Genomic DNA, 27544 nt, shown 5'->3' on the forward strand with positions numbered 1-27544 from the left:
TCAGTCTCGGTAGATGGTCTGGAACCGTGGCGGATAGACGTATCCCTTAAGGTGGTAGAGAATAGGGGAACGGCACCTTTAAGCAAAGGCTGTTTACGCGTCCCGCACACTTGTAAATTTCGACGTCCCGGCGTCCGGGAGTCCGGACTATACGCTGCCTCCTCATTACGACGAGAGAAGAGAAGTGAAATTCAAAATGGACAGCGGCGCGCCTTTCCGGTTCTCGGTCGCGTGCTCGGCCGCCAGAGCAAAGTTTCTGCACCGGCGGTCGTCCCCTTCGGCAGCAAAGACAGCACCCAAACAAGCAAGCAAGCAAGCTGCCTGCAGGCAGGCAGGCAGGCAGGCAGGCAGGCAAACAAACAAACAAACAAACAAACAAACTCACACACGAACCCCTCATGCTTCAGGCACATGAATAAAGTTGTCCTTGCCACAAGGCGTTTCTTGAGGCCGCAGAACTAAAATGCACGGGACCCTAGCCATACATAGCCTCGCTGTAAAAAACATGGGCAAGAAAAGGAATTGCACAAACACATTCGCTCATACAGATGGCACGTGCAGGATGAAAAGCTCCGAAGGTACAATGGGTACGCAGTCTTCTGCCGTGAACGAAAACTGCGTCTCCAATACGGCTACATAAGGCTGGTAAAGCCACTGTGCTAAAATAAGTACGCGGGTGATAATAAGCCACTCAGTTTCGCCGGATTGTGGGTACATTTGTTGTTTCAACAACTGAAACACCTTGAAAGCTGTTCTGGGCAAACTCCCTCTTTTGCGCAAAGGTCGCATTTTATGGTCTGTCTAGTTTGACTCCAAGAATAGGGACCACATTCACGGTGTTAATACTTAGTACAGAACCTTTGACCCATGGAAACCCGGCCACAATGACGAAAAAATGGAGGTAATGTAGGTAAGCCGCATGTAAGCTCGAGGCGTAAAGCGTCGAGCTTACATGTGCCTATTCCCTTCCTCTATGCTTACGGCCGAGCTGACCTAGCGTTCGCCCAGCTCGCACAGCTTGTTTGCCCACAAATAGAGAGTTTTAGCTGACCGTCTTTCACGGTCCGCTCCGCTCCGATAGCGAGCGGGAGCGCCATTGCACATGCGTGGCGCGCTCGGCCGCGAACGGCATTGGCTCCGGTTGCGCTGAGCGTGCCGCCGATACCGGAGCGGACCGTCGAAAACGGTTAGCTAAAACTCTCTATTGTCAACATAGACGCAATAAGCACGGGGCTTCTCGCCAGAAGTTCCCTGTACAGGCACGACCGATCGATCATTTTACTCCAAACCCAAACAAATCCCAATCGTGCCGTTTCGAATACACTGTAAGGGTAGGACAGCCAAAAGATCTACCGCGATCTGAATTCTGCAACGTCCCCGAATTGGTCCGTTTAAGCGACACTGAGTGAGTGACAAATCTTTATTCAGCGAGCATCCGGCGCACATATTAGTCCAGGATACCCTGGATGCGGCTGGCTTTCCGGGCCCCCGTCACCAGGTCTCCAGGGCCTGCAGAGTGGTCAGGCGAGGCTGCCAGTGCTCGCTGGGTGGGGCGGGATTGAGAGTGAGGTTCGGCGTTTGTTGACACTCCATACCGATGGTACACAGCAGTGAATTTATCCAAATGTTATTTTACGGCTGAATTGTGCAGTTTAGCCAATCTAATAAGGTATTTGATTATTTAGCTGAAAAGGCTGCTCTCTGCGCACTAAATGTACGACTCTATATAAGACACGCCTGCATCGGCGCGCTTAGCGGCTCGTAGCGATCGATGCGCACATGCACTGTCGGCAGCAAAAGTCTGTATTCCACACAAGCAGCATTCGAAAGACAGCGCATCGCCATTACATGACGGCGGGCCTCCTTAACTTCGCACCTGGTTACCTGTACATTTTAACTCTGCACGTGCTCATTTTTGTGGCCAAGCCGAAGCGCGCTTACTCTGCAGAGACACGGCTGGAAAACGTGGAATCCAAACTCGTGCTCTCGGCGTATGAGCGTACGCAGCATGTACGGTAAATAATATTAGCTTTGTGCTCAGGTCAGCCAAAACGGTCACTTCGCCTCGTTCACTTGCGTGAACCGCACTGCAGCGTACCTCGGCATAATAGCAAGTAGCGTAAAAGTGAACGGCATCCTTCACACTTTTGGTCATACATTGACTATATTTTATCCCGACGCTAGCTAACAACGCACATTTTCAAGGAGCTTACACTGTCCGGAGTAGTGAGAAGTGCCGGAAGCTTTTCTTGTAACCTTGCGTGAACGTGAATCAAGTGCAGCCACAGTAAACAACACGCCGCAACGTACCGCCGACCACTGCCGCAAGTAGTAGAGAGTAGAGAGTCCGTCCGTTCCGTCGCGTACGTAGCTAGCGTGTTGACCGGGACCCGTCTGGGCACTTCGACGTTCGTCACGGTAGGGGGATTAGCTCCGCCGGCCTGCCTTCGCCATGTCCGCGCCTCCTCGCCCTTTCTCCTCACCCTTCCGCGCGCGCAGGTGCAGACCGGTCCCGGTAAACCCGGTAACAACGTAACGAACGGAACGGACGGACTGCTAAAACTCTCTAGTATCTCACCGCCGTAGTTCGCGGCCGTGGAGGTGACCGTGAGCACAACCTCCTTGAATCGCGTCCGTATTTGGTTATGCAAAAAATGCTCTCCAACTCGTTTCTCGCGCTCAGATACCAGCTGTGCCTATAATTTTCTTATTGGGACCTACTCCGTGCACATAACGTTTGCAGTAAAACGAAAAGTTAATACCATTTCCCACAATTAAACATGCACGGTGTCACTTTAGGCCACTTTAAGACGCCAAAAGTGCCTACGGAATGCACCATGGGTTTCTTGCTCTGCGATTTTTCGTGGGTTAAACGGCGCTAGACCAATTTCCGCTTCCGGCCATCCTTTTATTGTGGTCTGCAGCGTACTATAGAGAAACAAAAATTTTAGGAAGCAATGAAGTGGGGTGCCACTTTTCGCAAGCCAACCTCCTTTGACGGCGCATACTTTTCTCCGCGGACCACCCCCTTCTGGTTGTATTATGGTACCTGCCCTAGCGCGGTTACTAGACTTTTGGTAATGACTCGTGGTTCTGGCTGTCGCAGCGGTATCCCCGAATGCGGTCTGCGAAGTCCGGTTAGGTTTTCAACCTCGGTTCGTGACAATACTGCCACCCCAAAACGAGGCGAGAGCCAGATCTCATGCGTAACAGCAAGCATCCATGGACATTGGCTTCACCGTCAGTGCTGCAAGCTGATTCTCACCTCTGACGCCAACTTTCGTCCCGTTACGCTGTCATCCGCCGAGGTGGCGCAGTGGATAATGCGTTGTACTGCTGGGCCCAAGAACGCACCTCGAACCCGGGCGCGGCGGCCGCCTTTCTGATTGAGGCAAAAAGCGATAATGCCCTTGTGTCGAGATTTCGGAGCACGTAAAAGATCTTCAGGTGGTCTTAATTTATCGCATAAAATAGATCATCGAGAATATCTCATTTATTTAACTGCGAACGCCTTCAGCCTGTACTGTCGATACATGTTTCAACCACCTTTTCGCAGGACCGCACCGAAGAGCCCCCATGAGGGTGGCCCCAAGACATCAAGTGGGTATTGTGCTGCTCATCGGACTGGCTTTTTTTCCTCTGCTGGCCTACCATTACCTTCCAATAACCCACGACTACATTTTTTCCTATTTCCGTGCCCCTGAGTTCGTGAGTGTCTCTGGTGGATTATCTCTGTAAGTATTCGTCAATAAGAGTTTTACGCGAAGTCTTTGAGTTCGGAGCGGAGTTTACTTCAAGCCCTCGTCGCAAATGTTTTCAGTCAACCAAAATACGCTTTTCTCTAGTATAATGCTACATACTACAGTAGAGTGGCCTGTCTGGTGCTTTGCTGCTTTTACCGGAGTTTGTGGTTTTGAGCGTTTGCTGCGGTGATGTCGGAGGCACGGCGTGCGATCACTGTTTCATTATTTCGGGTGCTAGAGATTAGCGCTCATCAGTACTATTAGCATGGTTGATTGATTGATTACAGGGTTTAACGCGCCGACGCAACTCTGGCGATGAGGCGCGCCGTAGACGAGGGCTCCGGATTAATTTTGGCCACTTGGGGATCTTTATCGTGCGCCGAAATCTCGCTCACACGGGCGTTTTTGCTTTCCGCCTCCATCAGAAAAGCGGCCGCCGCGGCCAGGAAACGAAGCCGCGTCCTCGTGCTCAGCAGCACAATGTTTTAGCCACTGAGCCACTGCGGCGGGTACTATGTATAGGTGCACCTTGCCTGCAATGCTTAGGGGATCCCGACTCTTGAAATTATAACTGGCAAAATTGTTAGTAGAAATCTTTCCCAAAGTGATACATCGAATGTTTGGAGGCTGAGTGCTTCATGGGCCTGCTGGGTTACTTCCGGCTGGATTGTTATCGTGCTGTTACAACGCTCATCTTGCGATCAGTCGACATAAGCTATGTTAAAAGGACAAATAATCACGACACCATCATAGCCGGTGGACGAAATAGCTGATAGATCGAAGGTGAGAAAAATCTGCCACTATCAGAAATGAAGTGCTTTTGAACAAAAGTAAAAAAGAAATTGCACTGTTCAGAAGGTCTGTAGAAATTCCATGTGATATTATTCGTTACCTACCACGTGCGCCTTGTTTAGGCACGTCCACCCTTTGTCAAAATTTTCTAGGCCAATCCTAAGTCTTCTCGACCACAAAGAATTCAAAAAATAAGGTTTACCCTTAAATGTGACAAAAATATTTTATGACAGTAAGAAAGAAAGGTGTTAATGTTTCAGCCTTGCTCGGGACGTAAGCTTGTGCCAGAGTCCTTCAATGCTTCTCTGGTCATGAAACTCCCGGCCAAGTTTCGTACGGGGACAAAGGATACCGCGAGGGGCGCAACCGCAGATCGGAGGGCATCGGGCGGCCGCCGCTGCTCTGTAGCCAGACCGGCAGGCAGGAACCCAGTAGCAGCATGCCCGTTCGCACCAATTTTTTCGCCACTCACAGAATGATAAGTCCATTTGAGCGGCCCACGACACGTAAAGCGAGAGCGCTGTGCTGAGAAGGCGGCGAGCGTCTGTTTTAGCTTACTCCGTGGTCCGTTCCCTGCCAAACGCGCTCTGACCACGCCCCCGGCTGCCCTCCTATCAACACCAGCGGCGCGGCGCGGCAGCGAACGAAGCTCTCCCATAGCGTGACGGCGAAGTTTCATGACCAGAAAGGCATTGAAGGACTCTGCTTGTACATTGAATTTTTCGCGGCCTGCACGCTTCCGGCTTGGCATAGAAAATTTTGACAAAGACTGTACGTGTTTTCACCTTTTGCAGCCGGAAAGCATGTATGATCCGGAAGAGACGTTCGGCACTGGGTCAGGAGCAGATCATTCAGTGACAACGGTTTGTTGTTGGCAGGCACCTTGTTTGTCGTGCCGTTTTTGTTTCGCAACAGGCGCCGAGCAAGGAGGCGGCCGAAAACAAACCTGCATGCGAACTGATCTGTGCACCTATATTCCCCACGAAATCACGCAAAGCGCAGGGTTTATGCTAGTTAACGTCATCAATGCAAAACATTGCTTGAAATTTTTATCTTATAACTCATGCCTCGCAGACTTGCTGACCAAAGTTTCGGTCACGGCGTTTGCATACGGGATGATTTGTTTCGTCTGTTTTGACAGGAACCGTAGATGGATGCCGTTCTTTGGGCGCAAGGATATCTTCGGACGGCCTGACAAACCACGGATTTTGTTCTGGACGACCATATTCGGCGAGTGGTTTTCAGGTCTGAGCAAGGGCGGCACCGCGGAACTCCGCTACTGGGCGCCGTTCTGGGGCTGTGCCGATCGCTGCTACATAGCGAACGACCGACGGACACTGGCCATAAGTGACGCCGTCGTCTTCTACGCTTGCGACCTGAACGCCTCCGACCTTCCCGCTCGCAGAGCACCGGGCCAGAAGTGGGTTCTCTGGTCCCTGGAGCCACCCACCAGCTGTGAAATGTCACCCTTGGTCCCCATGAAGACCGCCATCAACTGGACCATGACATACAGGCGCGACTCTGACGTCTTGGACGCATACGCCGCTGTGACAGCGAGGAAGAGACCGGCGTCTTATTCCTTTGACCGCCTAAAAGAGAGGTGGATGCACAAAAAGACTATGGCGGTATGGCCAGTAAGCCACTGTGATACGTTCGGCAAGCGCGAAGACTTTGTCGAGGAGCTGCAGCGGCACATACACGTCGACGTCTACGGAAAGTGTGGCAACTACTCGTGCTCCCGCAGTGTGCGCAACTCGTGCCACCGACAATTCGCGAGTGAATACTTTTTTTTGTTGTCGTTCGAGAACACTGTGTGCAAAGACTACGTCACGGAAAAGCTATACTTTACGCTCCTTTTTGACATTATACCGGTGACGTTTGGTGGGGCTGATTACCAAGCCCTCGCGCCGCCCGGCTCTTACATTGATGCCCTTAAATTCAAGACGCCAAAGGATCTTGCTGACTATCTGAAGGTAGTTTCAGAAGACTTCGAATTGTATAAAAGCTACTTTCAGTGGAAGGGTAAGTATGACGTGAAGCCCTGGGAGTATTACACCTTTTGCAAACTCTGCGCGAAGCTTCATAGCACCAGCTTTCGTGAAACGTCGGTGTACCCTGATATCCTTCAGTGGTGGAACGATACCTCTCATTGCCGCACGTGGAATAGAAATGCCAAACAGCTTTTGTGAATACATTTGTTAACCTAACAAAACAATCACGCTGTCGTAGAGAACCTGAAGAGCGACCTACTATAAATGCGCTGACCATAAAAATCATTAAACGAGAAAAATCGCCCCGGGATTTCTGGGGCGGAAAATGGATGAGCCTGAACGCTTGCTCGCGGGTCGCACAAGATGAAACAAATGGAAGGGATTTCTTGTTGTCGATTTGCGCAACGCTGCATCAGTACGGACTCACCATCGAGGCCACATCCCACGAAAACGGACCTCAGGTTAGTTTGACTCCAATCAAGTAGTAACGAAGAGAGCAGGTAAGCGAGCACGGAATCAAGTGGCAGAACAAGCACGACAACAAGAAACGAAGTAATCCAGCAAGAAAACAACCAATCGTGAATCAAGATTGAGAACGCCGATATAACCTTAAAAGCCTTTTTAATCTACAAAATTATGCACACTAAACGAAAGCGATACCTTCCTGGAAACAAGCATCACAGATTATTATACCGCTCAGGCACTCTTTAAGTCGCTGTTAACGCACTGTCAATCCATGAGAGAGATTATTATACCCCTGTCAAGTGTGCCTATTTAAGTGCACTTCCACAGAGTGCACTCGGATAAAATGTCATTCGGGAGCAGCTAAACGGCAAACGCGAATGACACTTTACAAGGAACTCATTTTAAGTTAGTGTGTTCCCCAAACACACTTTACCGAGGCCAGCTCGCAGAGTGAGTAATCTCGTGCGCAGAAGTCCGAAAATCGGGAAAAATAACCTAGAACTGAGAGCGTTTAGATTATAATAGGTAACGTTAAAAGTTAATTATAGATATATTGCTTATTTACTTTTACAAAAAGAGAAGCAGCGACGAAAAACAAGAAAATAACCTCTCTCTCAACACCGTGCCAGCGCCGCCTGGTGGGGTTTTTCTTCATGGCAGCGGTTCCCGCAGGTGGTTTCGTGTGACCCTGTGATTGTATTCGCGCTTCAGCCTTCTCTGTTATATTCCACGCTTTCAGATAATTTCCCCCAAACGATAATGCTGCTGTTATTCACTGAGCAGTGAATAACAGTAAAGGTATCAGCGCTGGTGTTCAGTCGCCGTCCCGACTCCTTTTTTTTTTTTTTTGTGGACTTGTGCGAGGCACGGATTGCGATTTTGAACAATGCAAACATAACAAAATTTTTGCAATGTTTCTCACGTGATAAAGAGGGAATTTCAAGTAATTTTGCGTAATATTTACGCCGGCTATCGTCACTGACATCGCGGCCAAGGGTACTTTATTTCGTCGTTTAGCAGCGCGCAGCCGAAGTGTCACTTGGGAAGCCCGAGTGCACTCGGCGTAAGTGCACTTAAATAGGCACGTTTGACACGGGTATTATTGGAGTGAGGAAAAATGTGTCACCATACATCCGGACGAAAATAATTCAGGTTATGCCTGACGAATGTTCATACAGGCTCAGTGCATTACAAACTCAAATCTCAAATTCAGAGAGATGTGTTGCCATTTCGATGTTCCCAAATGAAGCAGTGCATCAGCTTATTTCCCAGTCATCAACTGTTCCCAGGCATCAACTGTCCCCAGTATTTGCTGTAATTTCTGCCTGCAGAAACGGCGTTTAACCAAGTGAAGAATCACTCAATACTCGGTCATTTCTGCAACACCGGCTCAGAAAGGAAAAATGAACATATAAATGAGGGAAATTACACAAGAACCATCAAGGGCTATATTTATGTCGATTTTATGTGGTTACTTTCAAGGGGGATGCAGCACTTGCGGAAAAACTGCGCATAAAATGAAGACCGAAGAAGAAAGACAAACGCTCTGTTGTACTCGCAGCTAAAGGTTTTATTTTTCTGTTTTATGTCATGCGCTCTTCAATGAAAGCAACTTCCTTTTTGAGATAAGACACCGAAGGCGACCTTACACAGGTTTAGCTGAACCTAGCGCCAGATTTCTACAAGTCCATGGTTATGGCGGTCAGTTTAACAAGAAGTGCCCGATAGTATGCAGGCATGCATGTACACATGTATGTAGGTATGTATGTATGTATTTATGCATGTATGTGTGCATGTATGTATGTGTACGTATGCGTGTATGTATATATGTATGTATGCATGTATGTATGCGTGTATGTATGCACGCATGTATGTACGTATGCGTGTATGTATGTATGTGTGTATGTATGTATGTATGCATATATGTATGCATGTATGTATCCGTGTATGTATGTATGTATGCGTGTACGTGTGTATGTATGCATGTATGTATGTTTTATGTATATATGCGTGTATGTATGTATGCGTATATGTGTGTATGTTTGTATGTATGTATGCATGCATGTATGCGGACATGTATGTATGTATGCGTGTATGTATTCACGTATGCGTGTATGTGTGCTTGCATGTTAGTATGTATACAGACATGTATGTATGTACGTATGTATGTATGTATCATGTATGTATGCGTGCATGTATGTATGCGTGTTAGTATGCATGCAGAGAGAGAGAAAGAGAGAAGCTCTTTATTAGAGAACAGAGTGTTTAGCCGGCGTACAAAATCGCCTTCATGCTACTCTGTTAGGGGAGGGGGAAAAGGAAGAAAGGCCCAAGAGAGAGGAGGGCAGAAAAGAGATGCAAGCTGAGAGAGGGACCAACGGAATTAGGTAAAAGGGCAAGAGCGAAAGTCTCAGAGTGAAGAGATTTAAAGCCTTTGAATTAAGCCAGTGTCGCTGAGGTACGAAAACAGAAATTTTAGGGCAAGGCGTTGCTGAGAAGAAGACGGCCAGGGCCCTAAAATGGTTTTTAAGGACACTGGTCCTTGCGCATAACCTACGCGTGCAATGTTCTGTAGCAAAGTTGATCTAGAGTCCTTGTAGGAAGGACAGTAGAGTAAAAGATGCTCAATTGTGTCTTCCGATGCACAGTTGTTGCACCTGGAGGCGGTAGATAGTCCAATGCGGAAACGGTAGCTGTTGGTGTAAGCTGCATTAAGACGGAGCCGATGAAATACTGTCTCCAGACGACGGGGGAGCTGGTGAGGAAGTCTTGACGACAGCTTAGGGTCAAGGGAGTAGAGAAACTTGTGGTGGTGGGTAGGAACTGACCACATTCTGTTTCTCTCTGAAAGGGCGTGGCGTGTGGTCATGGAGGAAGCGTCGTGTTTGGTAAAAAATGTTCTTCGTATATTTCGGCAGGTGTGGCCTGCAGAGGCAGCGTCATCAGCTTTTTGGTTTCCTGTTATCCCACAGTGACCAGGAACCCACTGAAACACAATATTGTGCCCAGCGCCTACTGCAAGGTGGTGTAGAATAGAGAATATCTTGAACGGCAAGTTCATATGTGAAGTGCCTCTTAAGGAGGCACTGAAGGGCAGGTTTGGAGTCAGTGAATATGGTCCATTCGTTGGGCTCTTGAATGTAGGATGTAGCGGATTGCCTCTTTAAGGGAGTGTAGTTCAGCTGATGTCGAGGACGTTGGTCTGTCTAAACGGTAGGAGAAGAGTTTACCGGTCGACGGGACGAATAGTCCAGAGGAGGAACTTTGCGGCAACGAAGACCCATCAGTGAAAAGATGAACCCTGGCGGAATGCAACCTGTGCATGTAGTCCAACGCCACTTGGGGCAGTTCAGCCTGAGGCGTTATCTTCTTAGATGTTATCCCTGGGATGCCTAAACCTATACGAGTAGACGCTAATGTCCAGGGCGGAAACTGAGATGGCATTGCTCGCTGTGGTTGCGTTGTTTTGGGAAGGGACAAAGCTCTAATAGCATCTCCAAACCCAGAACTCTGGGCCGCAGTGATCCTGCTTAGACAGTGGGGTGTAGGTTGAAGTAAATGCCGGTAATGGACACGGAGTGACTCCTGTAACATGAGTGCGTCCAGAGGCAAGCAACGAGCTTCAGCGACGGTCCCGGCACCCGAGGAACCTCTGGGTAGTCCAAGACAGATGCGCAGGCTGTTCCGTCGCGCCGCTTCTAGCTTCATTTTGTTAGTAGGCGCTGCATTGTGTAGTAAGGGAAGGCTATAGCGTATGAAGCCATCGACGTAAGCTTTGTGAAGCTGTAGCATCGACCCGCAGTTGCTGCCCCACCGGGAACCGGCAAGGTATCTCAGAACCTGAGACGTCGCAGAGATGCGGGCACACAGTCTTTTTATCTCAGGCGACCAGGAGAGATTACGGTCGATGATTACGCCAAGATACTTGTGGGTCAGGGCGTACGGGAGAGCTCGTCCACTCAGCAGAATTGGGTACCGATCCATGCGCTTCCTTGTAAACGCCATTGCTTTTCTCCTGCGATAGGTGAAGTCCACGAGCCGCAAGGTAGGTTGAAATGGAGAAGAGGGCCTTCTGGAGACGTTGCTGAGTGGTGCGTCGGGAGCGTGCTGCGTGCCACATACAAATGTCGTCTGCGTAGATTGTGATGTTAACTCCGCGCGGTAGGCACCGTTTCAGCTCTATGAGGGTCAAGTTAAATAGCAGTGGACTTAAAACGGCTCCTTGTGGAACGTCTTTTTCGACGGGGAAACGTGATGTGTCACCATCCGAAGTGCGCATGAAAAGCTGACGTCCAGCAAGGTAATCCTCTATCCAGGCGTAGAGTCTTCCTCCAAAGCCATGTACTGCAAGAGCAGTTAGAATGGCTGTGTGTGTGACAGAGTCGTAGGCAGCTTTTATGTCTAAGAAAATTGCGATTGGTATGCGGCTAGAATCCAATTGCTCCTCGAATGACGAGATAAGGGTAATTATGCATGCAGGCATCCATGTATGTATGTATGAATGCATGTATGTGTGCATGTATGTATGTATGTATGCGTGTATGTATGCATGTATGCATGCATGCATGTATGTATGTACGTATGTATGTATGCACGTATGTATGTATGCGTGTATGTATGCACGCATGCATGTATGCGTGTATGTATGCACGCATGCATGTATGCGTGTATGTATCTGTGTGAATGCCTGCACGCATGCAGGTATGTATGCATGTATGTATGTATGTGCATGCGTGTATACGTGTATGTATGCGTACATGTATGTATGCGTGTATGTATGTATGCATGCATGTATGCATGTATGTATGTATGCATTTATGTCTGCGTGCATTTGAGTATTATATTTTTTAGTTGATGTACGAATATTTTTGATCAGGAAAAAAGTGGAAAAAACGTGCTTCCATGGGGAATTATTCTATTGATTGATTATAAGGTTTAACGCGCCGACGCTGCGCAGGCGATGATGCGCGCCGTAGTGGAGGGCTCCGGATTAGTTTTGACAACCTGGGGATCTTTAACATGCGCCGAAATCTCGAACACTCAAACCACTTTCTTGGCGCGCTTTGCCCAAGCTGGCCTTGCGCCATTAACCTTCAAACATCATCATCCTCAAATCTCGAACACACGGGCGTTTTCGCTTTTCGCCTCCGTCAGAAAAGCGGCCGCCACGGCCGGGAATCGAACCCGCGTCCTCGGGATCAGCAGCACAACGCGTTAGCCACCGAGCCACTGCAGCGGGTTCCATGGGGAACCGAACGCGCGACTTTTTTAATTCGCGTCCGATGCCATACCAATTAGGTTATCAAAAGGGCTTGCTCGTCTCCACTTTCTCTGGAATTTATATGTGAACACCCTTTTGGGGGTGCAAGGCCTGTTTTTGGGGCGAGACAGTTTGGCGACAGTCCTGCCACCGGCAGGTTCAGAGCTAGTGAACGTTCACCGCGGCTGTGGAAGCGACTATAAGGTTTGTGCCCTACGGAAGTTGACGAATATCGATCTGGTCAAAATGGTGCGAGAAAAGCTTCGGCTGAGCGGTAGGCCCTAAGGATCCTGCCCCTTGTGGAACTACAACACTCTGAACCCACCAGTAGTACTCGGGTTAACTACTTGAAAGTGAAAAGTACCTTATTAGCGCCGAAAGCACCAGGTTGGAGAGCATGTATGTATGTATGTATGTATGTAGGTATGTATGTATGTATGTATGTATGTATGCATGTATGTATGCATGCATATTTGTATGTATGTACGTATGTATGTATGCGTGTATGTATATACGTATGCGTGTATGTATGCATGTATGTATATACGTATGCGTGTATGTATGCATGTATGCATGAATTCATGTATACATACATACATGCATACATATGTACTTGCATACATACATGCATCCAGATACCGAGAAAGAAAATAAGTGCAATATCAGTACGGCTGGGCTTATTTAGGGGCTCTAGTGTAAGCTACATAAGGGGACAGATATAAACCTACTGTGCACCTCTGGGAATGAGATATGGGGCAGAAACTTGGTGTCCCACTGAGTCCCTTGAAAGCTAAGTTCCCCTAACCAGCCATAGAAACGAAAATGCTAGGGGTAACACTTAGGAACAAGAAAATGGCGTCGTGAATTGGGGGAAAAACTCGGTCGGAAAACATCGTAGTGCAAGTTAAACGAAAGAAGTGGGGTTGGGCAGGTCACGTAACGCAGATGACGGACCACAGGTGGACCCCCTGTCAACAGAATGGCTACCAAGGGACGGTAAACGAAATAGGGAATACAGGGGGCTCGATGAAGGAGGGGGCAAGAAAATACAAAATCAAAAGCTAAAAAAAGTTTCAGAGAATTCCTGAGTATTTTTTCATTGGGTAAGAATGCGAAAGTGTTAATTCCATCATGGCTAAGTTCGTCAACGAGTCTTCTATAATGATCTCGACGCTAAGCTTACTACTTCGACATCGGACTAACTGTAGCCACTTATTGTGTAATCACTATCCATGCTACCACGGCACTGTCACATATATGTTACTAAAAGCGGCGAAAAGAAACGAATGAACACGAAAAATTCAGTTCAACACACACCTTTACATCAACGTTACAGGATCATCTTGTAATATTAACGCTAATTTCAACTAAAAATGCATTTATTTTGCTGGCGTCAACTGATCTTTATTTTTAAGATACGCATCAAGTATTCGCTTATATTTTGTGCGCTATATCAAATAGCTTCGTAGTGATTTTTGTAAGCTAAATGTCAAATAACACGGCGTTTCGTCAGATCTTTACGCGGGTACATCTGAAATCGCTTAATTAACGAGGTGGCGGTATCGAAACTTCACGAAAGGCCCAATATCGCAATTGTTTTGTTCAGGGAGTTCATTCGTGGAGGAAAATGAGTTCATTGTGTTTTAAAGCAACCAGGGAAAACACCATTGGTTGAGAGAGAGAGAGAGAGAGAGAGAGAGAGAGAGAGAGAGAGAGAGAGAGAGAGAGAGAGAGAGAGAGAGAGAGAGAGAGAGAGAGAGATACTAGACTCGTGATAATTCAAACTCTGATAATTCGTAATTTCGGTTAATTCAAACAAAATTCAAATATTTGGTTTGCCCACTATCCTTTCATTAATTCAAACTCCGTCATTCGGTTAATTCGTACTTTTCGCGTGTCCATATTGGAAAATATCTACTGCTGTCCCGCAACTATTTGAAAATTTGCGTGCTTATATAATCATAACAGTCGAAAAATGCAAGCGCCTCAAGCCTTCAAGGAAAAGGGCGTTGCTAGTAAACGAACGTTTGAAACGAAGCCCAAGTGAGGTTGACCGTGACGTTTCTCAACTTTCTAGCCTTATTTACCGTTTTCACGATGCGAATTACAAACCAAAACAACGAACAGGCCTCAAAAAACGTCTAAACATGATTGACTGCCCACACTTGTCGAAGCGATCAAGACCACACGGGGCACTGCCGCAAAAACAAATACGCGGGGCGCGATTCAGCAAAAAAAAAAAAAAAAAAGAAAGAAAATGAAAAACGACACGGCGGTTACCGCGCACGGCATTCGGCTTGTGGACCTTACGCCTCAGCTTTCTGTTTATTTTGTGCAGTTAGGGTTTTAAAAATATGATTAAAATCAATGCCTAATCATACTATGTGCTGTCACCTTGCCCGCAGTTAGGGTTTTAAAAATGCGATTAAAATCAATTGCTCATCATAATGCGTGCTGTCACCTTGCGAAGAGTCATAAATATGAGAACTTCTGATAATACAAACAAAATCGTGGGGTCCCTTCGAGTTCGAATTATCGCGAGTCGACTGTAATGATTTATTGGAGAGTTTAGCTCCAACCCAAAAAGGAGCTGGCTACTCCAAGCATTGGAGTATACACAAGGCAGTTGAGTGTGAAATCATTAATATATCACTATTAGCTTAATTGAGCACTGAAACTTTGGCATAATGATTTGTTGGCTAACTATCGCAACGTTGCCTCACTGACAGCGAATTTCTTTCTATGCGTGGTCTTGAAATTCATTCTCCGGAAACGTGTTGCAGTACAACACGATGAAGCCAAATCTTGCCCAACGCGAGTTCAACTCATCCCTGTCGCTGCCTTACTATGCCTGGTCATCCACCGTGCCCGTCTCGACGGATGTACTTAAAGCCCCATGGTTACAGTTCATGTTTCGCCATGTAGAGTCGGATGACCGGTCACAACACGCTGACGCGAAACGCGCAATGAGTGCCACGCACTGCTTTGCTGACCTGGCTGCATGCCTGGCTGACCCTCCTCCCATCGAGTTGGCTGGGGACCATATGGCTGGTCTCATCTTAGCTTGGAGGGTGTCTCCACCTGCCGAGATGCTTGCGCCCTTCACAAAACTTGTTGACTGCCAATGCTCGCCAGATGGGGTTGCAAGTGTACAGGGACTTTAAAGGCAGAAGTGCGCATTCAAAAAGGCGCCTTTGAACAGGTGAGAGCGGGCGATCTTCATTGGCTTTGCCGACGTGATCGTCCCTTTGGCAAACCTAGTAAGTTTCAATTACCACAGGCCAGCGGACAGGCGAAAAACGGTGATGGGGGGATGCGCATCACAACGGAAGTAAAACGCGGCGGCTGTTCATCTAATGAAGACGAAAAACAAACTCGCTCGTCTGCTTGAGCTTCAGGCAGGCGTTAGACATCACCATGAGGTAATAAATGGCCCACAGCCCTCCAATAAGCCGCACCTCATAGCCCAAGAACGCCCCCCCCCCCCCCCCCACCCCACCCCACCCCACCCTCTCTCTCCGTCTTTATTCAAAACAAATACCTTTTGAGAAAGAAAACTCGAGATACCAGCAAATTTTCATGGCGGTATAAGCCAAGCGCAAAATTGCGAGGGTAGGTTATATACTTTGCCCTAAAGGTCTCTAACCCTGATATCCTAATTTCCTTCTCCAGTCGAGGAAATCCTTGAAGGCGACTTTCGCATATAAAATCATAGCGGTATCTTCCACTCAGCCGAATTCAGGAAACACATGGAATGGAGGACTGACTCAGAATACGGCCATAAGGCTACACCAGCAGTTTGTGATCAGATATGAGCCGCGGGCCACCAGCGGTAGTAATTTGGAAAGATTTTTCATATTTACACACCTGTTTCACGCACCTGCTGCAAGCCACTTTGCGCTACCGTTTTATGCGAAGCAAAATTTCATGATATATTACTTTTGCTTTTCAAAGACATGTGAAACGTGCGTCTTAAGGAACCATGGAGATAAAATACTTGCTTGGTTCTTTACAGAGATTGCCACGTCAGAATAACGATCAAGTCTCTTATAATGCCGGCTTCAGACAGTTAAGCTGGGTAGGGAGAACAACAGATAAAAAATACGGACCTGACGACTCACCAGTCACTCTTTTGCCGTCTCCCTATTACAAGCTATCTGCCGACGGCAATTAAGCCACCGCCAATAGATATGATTTTGTGATTGTAGTGGTGCCTCTTCGTTTGATTTCACTGGATGCTAGCATGGAATTAGCACACCCATTTCTCCGTTTTTGTACGTGCCCAATGACGACACAGCTGACGTTTGCAGTAGGAAATTTGAAAATCTCTCTATGCTTGCGGTTTTTTAGTTTGGTGGAAACAACGTCTGGCGTGGCCGGAATCGGTTGCGCAAGTTATCAAAAGCCACTTGTTTTTAAAGCGAAAGCTTTCTAAATGGGACCGATGGCGTCCTGTAATGCATTTCCCCGTAGACCGGTTGGTCGACCGAAAAGCTCAAAGAAGATCTCTGGGCACACAGCGCGTGCGTGAAACCGGGATTCTATTGTGTCAAAACGGTTATACTTGAAAATCGCGAAAAAGGAACGGTTCTAGATAAGCAATACACGCCTCGATCATGAAGAAGGAGAACAATAGTATGTATACCTCTATATCATAAACCACGCGTGCATATACATTTAGGTCGTTCGTAGATGTGTTTACTTAGTGCGCGAAAAATCGTAGCGTGTGTTCGTTCTTCGTTTGCTATTTGGGTCTTTGAACGTTTGACGATCGATTGGGCGCACTTTCAGCGAACGTTTTGACGGACTTTTGACGCAGTTTTGATGTGAGAAAGCTTTCGCGGTTCTCTCAACTTTGTTTAGGATGGTAAAGTTGCTTTTTTTTTTGTTTGTTTTTTTTATATATAAGCAAACGATACAATAAGGTGTCTTCATGGTGCCTTCAAAATCCAAGAACAACCAGATTACCACTTCATTTTGTGCGTTCGACTTACAAGTGCCAGAAAGATTCTTTGAGACAGCCTTCGAATGTACGTTTTTATCATGAACGGGTAGCTATGATCGTCCAGATTTTTCTAACAAACCTGTCAGCTGCGTCGATTACTTGAGGGACTGCCCCTACAGCACCGCGAACGGAGGCGGACGCGCTAGGCAAGCTGCTTTGTTAGGAAGCTTTCGTTTAGGCTTGTTGGTGAAGTAGGATTTTTGCTTTGTGCTCAGTGTGTTAGGCTGGACTTTTGGGTTCAATAAGGTCGCCTTGTAGTAATTCCCCGACAAAACCCTGAAGCCACATGTCCCACTTACCAACTCCCCCTGTTACTTCACAACTCCCGAAGTAGGCCAAAGTACCCCACTTGTCCCCGGCAAAGTTCATCGCTAATTTTCGCTATTCCTCGCTCAAAATGGCATGCGTAACATGGGGTACTCATGATTGGACTTGCGCAAAACAAACGGGGACGAGGAAGGAACGACAAGGACGAGCGCACCCCCCCCCCCCTCGTCCTCGTCCCCCCCCCCCCCCCTCGTCCTCGTCCCCGTTTGTTTTGCGCAAGTCCAATCATGAATCGTTTCCAACTAGGCCGGCTTGCTGTGATGGGGTACTCGTTAATGTAGTTTCAAGGGGCGTGCTGCTTTCTCAACCTTCCTACGAGTAACGCGACTTCGATGGACAAACTTGACCAAAGGAGTAGCCGTGACTATAAGGCATATATGGAATATATTTTGTTTATAACAGATGCACTTCTAATGGAGGTACGTCCATGACAGATTTATTTCGATTGCGTTACCTGTATGTACGCTAGAAACAGTCCCTGCAACACTTATCATCGACTACTCGGAATATATTTTAAGGTGAAGTCTATTGTCCCAGCAATCTCCTCCCGCAAGAATTATGAAAGCTGAAAGCGACGAAAGCTGCGCTCTCTCTCCCGGAGAGGGGGGCGGCTAGCGGCGTCTTGTCCGACAGGCCGGGGAGTTTTCCCCTTTTCTCCGAAACGTGGAGGGGTCTATTCCAGGTTTGGTGCCACAAGAAAGCAGGCACGGCTGCCTGCTCGCAAGCGCGCGCTCAGGCTGGTAGGGCGTTCTTGAAGCAATAAACGTAGGTTGTCATGTGATCTGAGTGAAAGGGTAGTATTAAGTTCTTCGCTCAAACTCCACGCGCACTCAAAACACAAAAGAAACGTCAAAACTGTGCGTACAGCCTCAGGAATAGAAGAGGTTGGTACATGGCGCCGACAACGGCGGATCGTCACAGGAAATGCGAGAAATAAGCCGCGAAGCTCACCAGCGACAGCCAATAGGCAGCCATGGCCTCAGTGACGTCGTTTAGGCCATGGCAGGGGTGCATATTGAGGAAAATTGAAGGAAGCGCGGTTGATTTTTTCCGCGTCTTTCACAGCGATTTGCGCGCTCACCGCTTCACGTGTACGTGTAATATTTCGCTCAGGTATTCCTGGCAGTGTAATCTAAACGTCGCGCAGGTTTACTTGCACTGCTCAAAGAGTGTTGCAGGGTCCCTTTAAAATAGACGACATTACGATAATAGAAAATTGTGGGACAGTACTTCACGATAGTCCATGTCGCGCCACACGTTTTACCATCACTTTTGCAGAAAGTAAGCTCCAACTTGCTTACAATTACATCGCGATCGTGGAAATATTCCTAAAGTGGTTCCTTGTGCTGTAAAAAGTTACATCATAAAGCGATTTATTCGCTCACGCAAATTGATCGCAGGTGATTTTTCGTTCCGTTTGATCAAAGAACGCTTCATTTTTAAAGACGACAGTCTTTTTTGGGCAACTTAAACGCAAATATTTTGGTCTGGCTGCCTGTATGCCTGTCTGTCTGTCTACCTGTAACTCGATTCAGCCACCCGGCCAAAGTGAAACAGAAGTTGCACAATAGGTTTATATACCCACAGCCAAATCAAAACGTCCAAGTCCGGTGGCAATGTTCATACTTGTCGACATTGTTGAACAAGAACAAAACATTACGCAAATGTGGGACAGAAAATCAATACATAAGTGATATTTGCAGTGTTCCTTTATGAAAAATTCATGGATGCTTGGTTTTTGCTATAGCAAATAAAATACTACTACATCCACTTCAGAAAAAAAAAAAGAAGTTCACTCCATCGCCTGCTATCGCCCGCGATCAAACGGCAACAGTTACGAAAGGTTCTACTAGATAGGTTCCACGTTCCGCTTGGAACATACGTGGGCAACGTGGTTCTGTAAACGTTGAAGTAGGGCGCCTCGATTCACGCGCGTCTCCGACGTGCGGCAGTGCTGGCATCGAGGCATCCGGCCTGGAGCAGTGGAACGCGGTAAATTTAAATTGACTTGAGCAAACTTCCAGCGTGTGTACCTTGGGAGGAGTGCGACGGGAGAGGAACAGCATGAGAGGTGAGCGGAAAAGCGAAGGGAGGCATTTACTTGGCAAATGTGTCGACGAAAGACTATCGTCTTTCTTCGACATTTGCAACGAAAGGAGCAGATACGCGGCCAATTTTTAATGAGTTTGTGAGTTCCATATGCAATATGCACTGAATAGGTTACACAGGGAGCTATGTCTTGCTAACGGTCGTGTTTTCATTACCAGATGCGACTAATTGTACTGAACGAGCCATTAAAAACAGCATACGTTGCTCTGTCACGGTTTGTCAAATTCAGGCACTCAGGTAAGTTTTGGTAACACACGCATAACAGTTCTTTCCCCCCGACCCTCTAGTGCGGAAAGTGTACGCGTGCACTGCAGTCTTTTTTATGGAGTGAAGAATTCGTCGAATACCCAGAGCAGTTTCCAGTCCACGTCGTGATGCAGCAGTTATTTTCAGCGTCCACTCTCGTGATTAGTTAACAATTCCCACGTGCCCACACACTTAGAGGAATCTGGAGGACAACATAGAGACCAGCAACACAAGCGCAATTTCTGTTACACTACTGCTAAGCTGTTTCCTAAATCCTACCAAGATTGCTCGTGATTCTTCAGTGTTAAACTATAATGGAATAACTACTGCATCGCGCTTGTAGCCGGTGTGCAATTTTATAATAGCTTCAATATGAGCATTTAATTTCACAAATCCCGCTGATAAACATTACGCATTGGTAATTCCGTTTACCATGGTGCACATTCTCATTTTGCACTGCGAGGCTGTACATCGAGCTTTGGCGAGTGGAAGCTGTCGTAATGCTGCGTTGCCTTTTACATGATTGGCGTGCAGAGGTTTAAGCTTACTAAGACGGTCCCGGGTCTTGGTTCCAGAATTAGATCCCGTATGGGCGTAGAATTCAAAACATCTAGAAAAATGACTCATGCATGTTCACGTGCTTTAAATGCGAAACTATTATCACTTCTCCCAGCAATACTTACGGAAGATTTCTCTACTGCTGCAGTAAAATATGCTGTTGGACTAGTTGGCGCATTGCTTAGGGAAAACGAGCGCTAAAATCCAGGACAGAAAAAAACGAAGAACGACGAGACAGATGCGCTACTAACAACTCATTTATTCCGCGGAAAGACAGGGGCATAAGTTGCTTGTCTACAAACACACGAACACACACAAAAAATAAGAGATACAAAAAAATACGATAAAAACAAAATAGTCACTGCTGAAGAAAACAATCAGATCTTTTTCTCGCATGTGGTCAAGGATCCGGTACTCATTCGAGAACAGTGATAGTGATGCTTCACTTGTACGGCCTGCGCTGTTTTCCTGGATAAAATACGCTTCACGCAGTTCTCTCGCCGTCTGTCGTCGTTCTTTGCTTTTTCTTTCCTGGTTTTTAGCGCTCGTTTTCCCTAAGTACTGCTGCAGCGCGTGTCATATGCTGATTTCATTAAGCTACCGTAATATAGATTTGTAGCTTCTCATTACGGAGTTCCGAATGGTGTGTGGTCTGGTAGGCAATGGAAACGAGGAAAGGCACGAGAAGAAACAGAAGCCAACAGGTGTAGAAGCGTGCTAAAGCAGGCTTTTTTTTTTTTTTTTTTTTTTTTGCTGCGATAGCCTTTTTTGGGCTGCCTAAACTTGAAAAATTTTGTCTGTCGGTCTGTCTGTCTGCAGTGTGTCACTCAACTCAGCTAGAAATGTTCTTTGTGAATTTGATGACTATAGTGAATTGATTGATGATTATGAGGTTTAACGCGCCAACGCAACGCAGACGATGAGGCGCGTCGTAGTGGAGAGCTCCAGATTAATTTTGACCACGTGGGCATCTTTAAAGTCCGCTGAAATCTCGAACACGTGGGCCTTTTCGCTTTTCGCCTCCATCAGGAACTCTCACTAGTGCTCACGGCGGAAATTGGTGTGTGATTGGTGCGGGGAAGAGGAGTGTAACGGGTGAAAGTGCTGGAAGGAAGTAGGCTATAACGAGCGAGGGAAATACAGGAGAGAGTGGAGGACGCAGAGTGTGGCTGGTGTAATGGGTGGTAGGCGGGATGAGGAGGAGACGGAAGGGAATGGTGAGATGGCGGAGACTCCGGGGAGAGATACGATTGGAGGGAAAAATATAAGGGGGAGGTGCGGAGAAGAGAAAGGAAAGTGGCGAGAGTGAGGGGACTCAGAGGAGATAGTGTGTAAGTTGATACCGAGAGGAAAGGGGAGAAGGAAGAGTGGAGAAGGAAAGAGGAGGGAGAGGAAGTTAAAATAAGGGCATAGAGGGATTGGTGATAAAATTCATCGAGTGATTAGTGAAAAGTTTAGGGGAATAGAGGCAGGGAAGCCTGCACCGACAACATCAACGCACAGACGACTGCGGAAAGGGAAATAAGTTTGAACAACCTTGATTGGAAAAAAGCACAGCATTTCCCCCAAAACAGCAGTGGGCCCGGATGGAATACCAATGCAGCTGATAAACCTGCTTGGACCTAAAAGTAAGGCATAGTGTATGAGGGCAATAGATAAGGTGATACAAACCAAACAAAATTCCGGAGGATTGGCTAGAAAGTAGGATGAATTTAATATATAAAGACAGAGGCAACAAAGCCAGTATTGATAAATACCGACCACTCACAGTAACGTCAGTGCTGGATAGATTCGTATTGCAGGCGATAAAATCAGAAATTCAAGCATCGATGTAAGAAAATGAAATCCTTGGGGAACTGCAGAATGGATTGGGCAAGACAGGCGCTTGGGTGAAAATTTGTTCGTGATAACACAATGTATTGAAATTGCGAAAGCTAAGAATATACCTTCATGGATTACGTTCTTGTGCATTAAAGGGGCATATGACAACGTAAACAGAGAACTGCCGTGGAGAATGCTGAAACTTCAGGCATTACATGACGAGCTAATACAGTTCCTTACAGCAATCTATAAAGATAATAGAGTGCACCTTCCATTGGAAGAGCAGAAATGCGCACAGCTGGTCAACACCCATCGAGGGCTGAAACAGGGATGCCCGTTGAGCCCAATACTATTTATGCTTTACATGGCAGGGTTGGAAAATAAGCTAGAAAAAAGTCAATTGAGGTTTAACCTAACGCGTATGTTGCAAGGGGAAGTGGTACAACAGCGTATTCCGGGAATGTTATACGCAGACGACACTGTTCTTTTAGCTGATAATCAGAGCGATATGCAATGGCTCATAAATATTAGTGGTCAGGTAGCCACAACCCCGGTTAAATTTTAGCGCAGAAAAATTGGGAACAATGGTTTTCAATCACACTAGCACTGACACAGTGTCAATGCAGCATGGCGAATTACCCAGAGTCACGGAATATAAATATTTGGGAGTGTGGATAAATGAAGGGGACAACTACTTATTAGAACTCACGAGAAGCACCTTAAGGGTAAGGGAAAGCGAAACGCAGCTGTAATGGAGCATAGAGCTCTACGGGGTATAACAAATATGAAGTAGTGAGTGGAATGGGGAAAGGAGTAATGGCTCCGGGTTTCACATTTGCGAATGCAGTAAGTACTCTGCTTAAAATCAGACGCTCTAGCAGGGCTTGAAGTTAACCAGAGAACGGTAAGCCGTTTGGCCTTAAAAGTGCATGGAAAAACAACTAACTAAGCAGTGCAGGGAGATATGGGCTGGGCGTCCGCAGTTCGAGAAGCGCAGAGTAAAATATGTTTTGAAAAGAGGTTGAGAGCAAGGAATCAATGTAGGTGGACAACTAAAGTGTTCAGAAACCTATACATGAAAAGCATGGACACGCATGGCTAAAGAAGACTAGAAGGCTAACGATGAAATTAATAAAGAACAGTGGAGAATCCAAGAGATCCGAGGCAACCGAAAAAGAGGCAAGGCAGATAGAAACGAATAAATGGAGAGAAAAAATGGAAGCTAAGACGTCGTTAGAGAGGTACAGGGCTGAGAAATCGGACATTAGAAAGGAAAATGTCTACGATATCTCCAAGGGCAGTGCTTCGCTTTTTGAGGCTGAAGCAGGTTGCTTGCGAACTAAGAGCTTTGTAGGGAAGTAAGTCTAGTCCACTTATAACAACATCCAAGTGCCAAGGAAATCCCATCGTTATAACCGATAATTGTTATAAGCGGGTTGCGAAATAAAAAGTTGGAACAGAGCTCAAACAACATCCAAGTGCTAAGGAAATCCCATCGTTATAACCGATAATTGTTATAAGCGGGTTGCGAAATAAAAAGATGGAACAGAGCTCAAACATTTTATTCGCATGCCAGCAAGGTGGTACTATTACTAATTTGCGGAAAAGAATCCACAGTCGGTCACCTTTGTTTGCCGCGTGTAAAGCTAGCGCAAATCTTTTCCAAGAGCATCTACAGGTGCTTCACCTACCTGAGGTAAATGTCCTTGGCGGAAACATAGTCCCCGAGGGACGGTGTCACGCATTGGGCCTCTTACGAAGACACTACCTGAGTAGGCTGCGCAACCGCGTCATTAGCTGCACTTTTGGTGCACAATATCACCGGATTCAATCATTATATCCGATATCGTGGCACTGGAGCATTGTAATAAGCGGTTTATTTTACTATAGAAAGAATACAAAAGTTGACGGTGCCATAGCTGTTCATCGTAATATCTGATATATTGTTATAAATGGTATCGTTATAAGTGGACTCGACTGTATACACAAAATGATGGGACATGCGAGGTCTGCGGAAAAGAAACAGAAACTATGCGGCACATAGTGTTAGAATGCGAGTGTATCCATCCAAATCTACATGACGGAAATATTCGGCTTCCGGAAGCCCTAGGATTTAAAGGAGCCATGAAGAGAAAACACAAGTTTGGTTCATTCAAAAGATTGTGTCGTTAGAATCATACTGACACCACTTTTAACGTAAACTTCGCTCAAATAAGCTACATAATTAGGAAAAACGGGAATGGTCATGCGACCCACCAGCTCATTTCCCGCAACAGAACCTGTGATGTCACATGGGCTAAGCTCTGCGATTGGCGGAGGCTGGCAGAAGCAGACGCAAATTAGGTAGAGCTTACAAACTAGACGAACGAGCGATTTGCGCTTAAATTTAGGGCACATTCTTTGCAAAGCAATAAGAATGATGGGACAAACAGTGGAAGTTACGAAAGCACATGTAAACATAGAAGTACTGCTGCGTTCTGCTGTTCGTACTGAGCACTGCATGCTTTGGTTTAGCTGCACAGCATACGGGGATTGGGGTTGTCTCAGACGACACTGGCCGATTGACGCAAGCAACGGTGTCTTACGTGACCCCATTTGTCGAGCGAGCACTGTTTCAGGGAACGAATATTTTCTCCCAGAACAAAAACAAGCCAGGTTTAAATGCGGGCAAAAACAAACCAAACGCTTGCCACGGTATGGTGGCGCCATCTAGGTTACAGAACGTAAAGAAACGCGGGAACAAACCAACACCGCTGTACAGGGTGGAGACAACCTTTGAACGGTCCCGTGCCGCCGCAATTGGGCCAAGGGGCTCAACGCGTTATTCTTTTCGTTTCCCACGAGACCTAGGAACGCGAAACCGACAATATGATTCAAACTTCTTCAGTAAACCGCGTTGCGGCGATAATTTTAGCGCGGTTTTGACACAATGACTTGCTTCGGCGGCGAGCGAGCAACTGAACATGGCGGCGCCAGCGTTACGTGTCTCTACCCTGTACAGCGGATGCGTGAATGAAGGTACTCTAGGCTGCAGAGCGGTCGGTTCCCTTGATGTCACTTGGGACCACGAAAACGCACGATTGAGCAGGAAACTCAAAATTTTAACCTAAATTGTTTAATTTCTCAGTGAATAAAGCACCGTTTGTATCCGGACAAGCGCTGGGGGCACTATAAAACATGAAATCTTTCGAATGAAACCAACTTGTATTTTCTCTTCATGGCTCCTTTAAGGGTAGCACAGAGGGAGTTAAATTCAGGGCTGTCGAGGCGACGAAAGGGAGATTAAAATGTGGGTGGACGAAAAGCAGAGAAGGGAATATTGCCTAAAACAGCTACCACCTGTAACAAAAAAAAAAGTATTTTGTGCCTAATAAGTATTTTGTGCCTGCTCTAAGAGCAGCGCTTGCATTAAACGAAGAGTATAAAGCATAGGTGTATAGCTTTTCTTGTAAGATGACATGTCATCACCCTGCACAAAGGGAATACCCCTAGCAATCATCATCATCATCATCATCGCCAGCGGGACGAGGCGGTGTCGTGGAGAGGATGATGTGGTCGAGGTGGGGGAGTAGGAATGGGTAGAGAGAACACAAGAGGAGGAGGAGAAGTGGAGGAGAGAGAATAGGGGTGGCGAGGGAAATGGGAGGAGTAAGAGATGGGGAAGGGGAGTCCGGGAGGACGAAAGAATAGGAAAGGATGAGGGGGAGTAGTGGAGCACAGAGTGATTGAAAAGAGATGAGGAGGACATGAGGGGAAGGAAGTTTGAGGAGAGAGAGAGGAGCGCATAATAAAGGAGAGATTGGGGGAGGGACAATGTAGATGTGAAAGAGGGCTAAGGAGACGGGAGCATGCGAGAAGGATGAAACGAAGAATGAAGCGCGAGGGTGAGGGGCTTTGAAAGAGGAGGGGCTGGGGAGGGTAAGTGTAGGACGGGAGGATTGAAGGGACGAGGAGAGAGGAGGAAAATGCAGAGCTTAGAAGGGTGAGGTGACGGGAGAAGGAAGGCAAATGGGAAAGGTGGAAGAGTAACACTGAAGGATGGGATCTGGAGGGAAAATTTGGCGGTACGCGGAAGGGACAGGCTAGCACACTATCTTCATTCGGCGTCGTTTGCAGCGCAGCAAGCTGGTACGCGGCCATGTTTTATTCACGCAACGGCGCGCGGCACGTGGGTTCTTCAAGCCGTTCGATGTGTACAACGCGGGATTTTTAGACTCGTGAGGCACATAAAGTTGCTCGTAGGCGATGTTTGGAAAGGAGCTCTGACAAGGTGCGTGCTACGTGCCGAGTGTGGTGGACTAATAGAGAAGAGAAGCGAGCTACGAGTGAATGGCGTTATCGCATATCCTCATAACACGAGTCCGCTATCCGAAGTCGTCGAGTACAGCAAAACGTGCAATTAGGGATATACATGTGAGTTCAGTGGAGTGTATTATTTAGGCTAAGCTTGTGGACATCCCTTACTCATTTTGGATAGCATTTTGCCTCGCTGAGTGGGCCAGCCCGTTCGGGCATTGCGGGCGCCATTCTATACACTTGCCGGTTCCGTTCGTTACAAGTTTGTTGTTCAGTGAGTAGGCTGAGATTTCAAAGTGGAGCATTACAGGCCTGAAGCTTCACCTGGGTGGTGATGTGCGTCGCGAATCACAGCTGCTCATTGACTTTGAGAACCACACATTCTGTAACGTGCACTCAATGTTGTACACACAGATTTGAGAATCTCTGCTCTACACTCAATAGCGCCATAGCGGCGGGCGCACAATGGGTCTATAATTCAGTAAAGTGCTGCTTGTGTCAGTTGGTACGTGTTAAATTTAGGTTGGAAGACGTATCGCTGCTTTGCACCCTAAGTTGTCCCTAACCTTGCACCATGCACCATATTTGCTCTTGGGGCTGCACGCTATTCGTCGGTGTCGAATTAACTTCACGGGACACAATCTTGGCTTTGGAGCATAATACATGCAGGAAATTTGACGTGCGTGCGTCGCAAATTCAGAAAACAAAGCCCAAGCTAGGCCGAATTAAGGTTGTATATCGCTTTGCATAACCGCGCTTAAATTGGTGTCCTCACATGCCACTCTCATATAAATGCGCATGCAGTGTGGCCAAGATTCGAAACCGCGAACACGTTCGTCATCGCCACAACATATTAGTTCTCCTCGATTTGACAATCCTGAACAGCCCTGAGCGGTTCGTGGGCGCCCCAGGACTGCTTTCGCAACAGAAA

General features: G+C 47.0%; 2 protein-coding genes across 6 annotated transcripts in view; one reads left to right on the top strand and one right to left on the bottom strand.

The window, feature by feature from the left end:
- LOC144149764 (alpha-(1,3)-fucosyltransferase C-like) overlaps positions 1-7721 on the top strand; it is a 46492-nt gene extending 38771 nt beyond the window's left edge. The window contains exons 3-4 of one of the 4 annotated variants that reach the window (XM_077681425.1): positions 3557-3600; positions 5677-7721. In XM_077681425.1, coding sequence (XP_077537551.1) covers positions 5690-6724 — 1035 coding nt within the window. In that variant the 5' untranslated portion in view covers positions 3557-3600; positions 5677-5689 and the 3' untranslated portion in view covers positions 6725-7721. Of the gene's footprint in view, positions 1-3556; positions 3735-5676 lie in introns of all 4 variants that reach the window. The other 3 variants (XM_077681422.1, XM_077681419.1, XM_077681416.1) reach the window with 3 other exon arrangements.
- Positions 1-27544, bottom strand: part of LOC144149810 (uncharacterized) — a 218989-nt gene that overhangs the window by 96747 nt on the left and 94698 nt on the right. The gene's annotated exons all lie outside the window — the stretch shown is intronic.

The sequence above is a fragment of the Haemaphysalis longicornis genome, unplaced genomic scaffold (assembly GCF_048455015.1).
Source record: "Haemaphysalis longicornis isolate Haplotype H1 unplaced genomic scaffold, Haemaphysalis longicornis Haplotype H1 scaffold_1, whole genome shotgun sequence".
NCBI lineage: Eukaryota > Metazoa > Arthropoda > Arachnida > Ixodida > Ixodidae > Haemaphysalis > Haemaphysalis longicornis.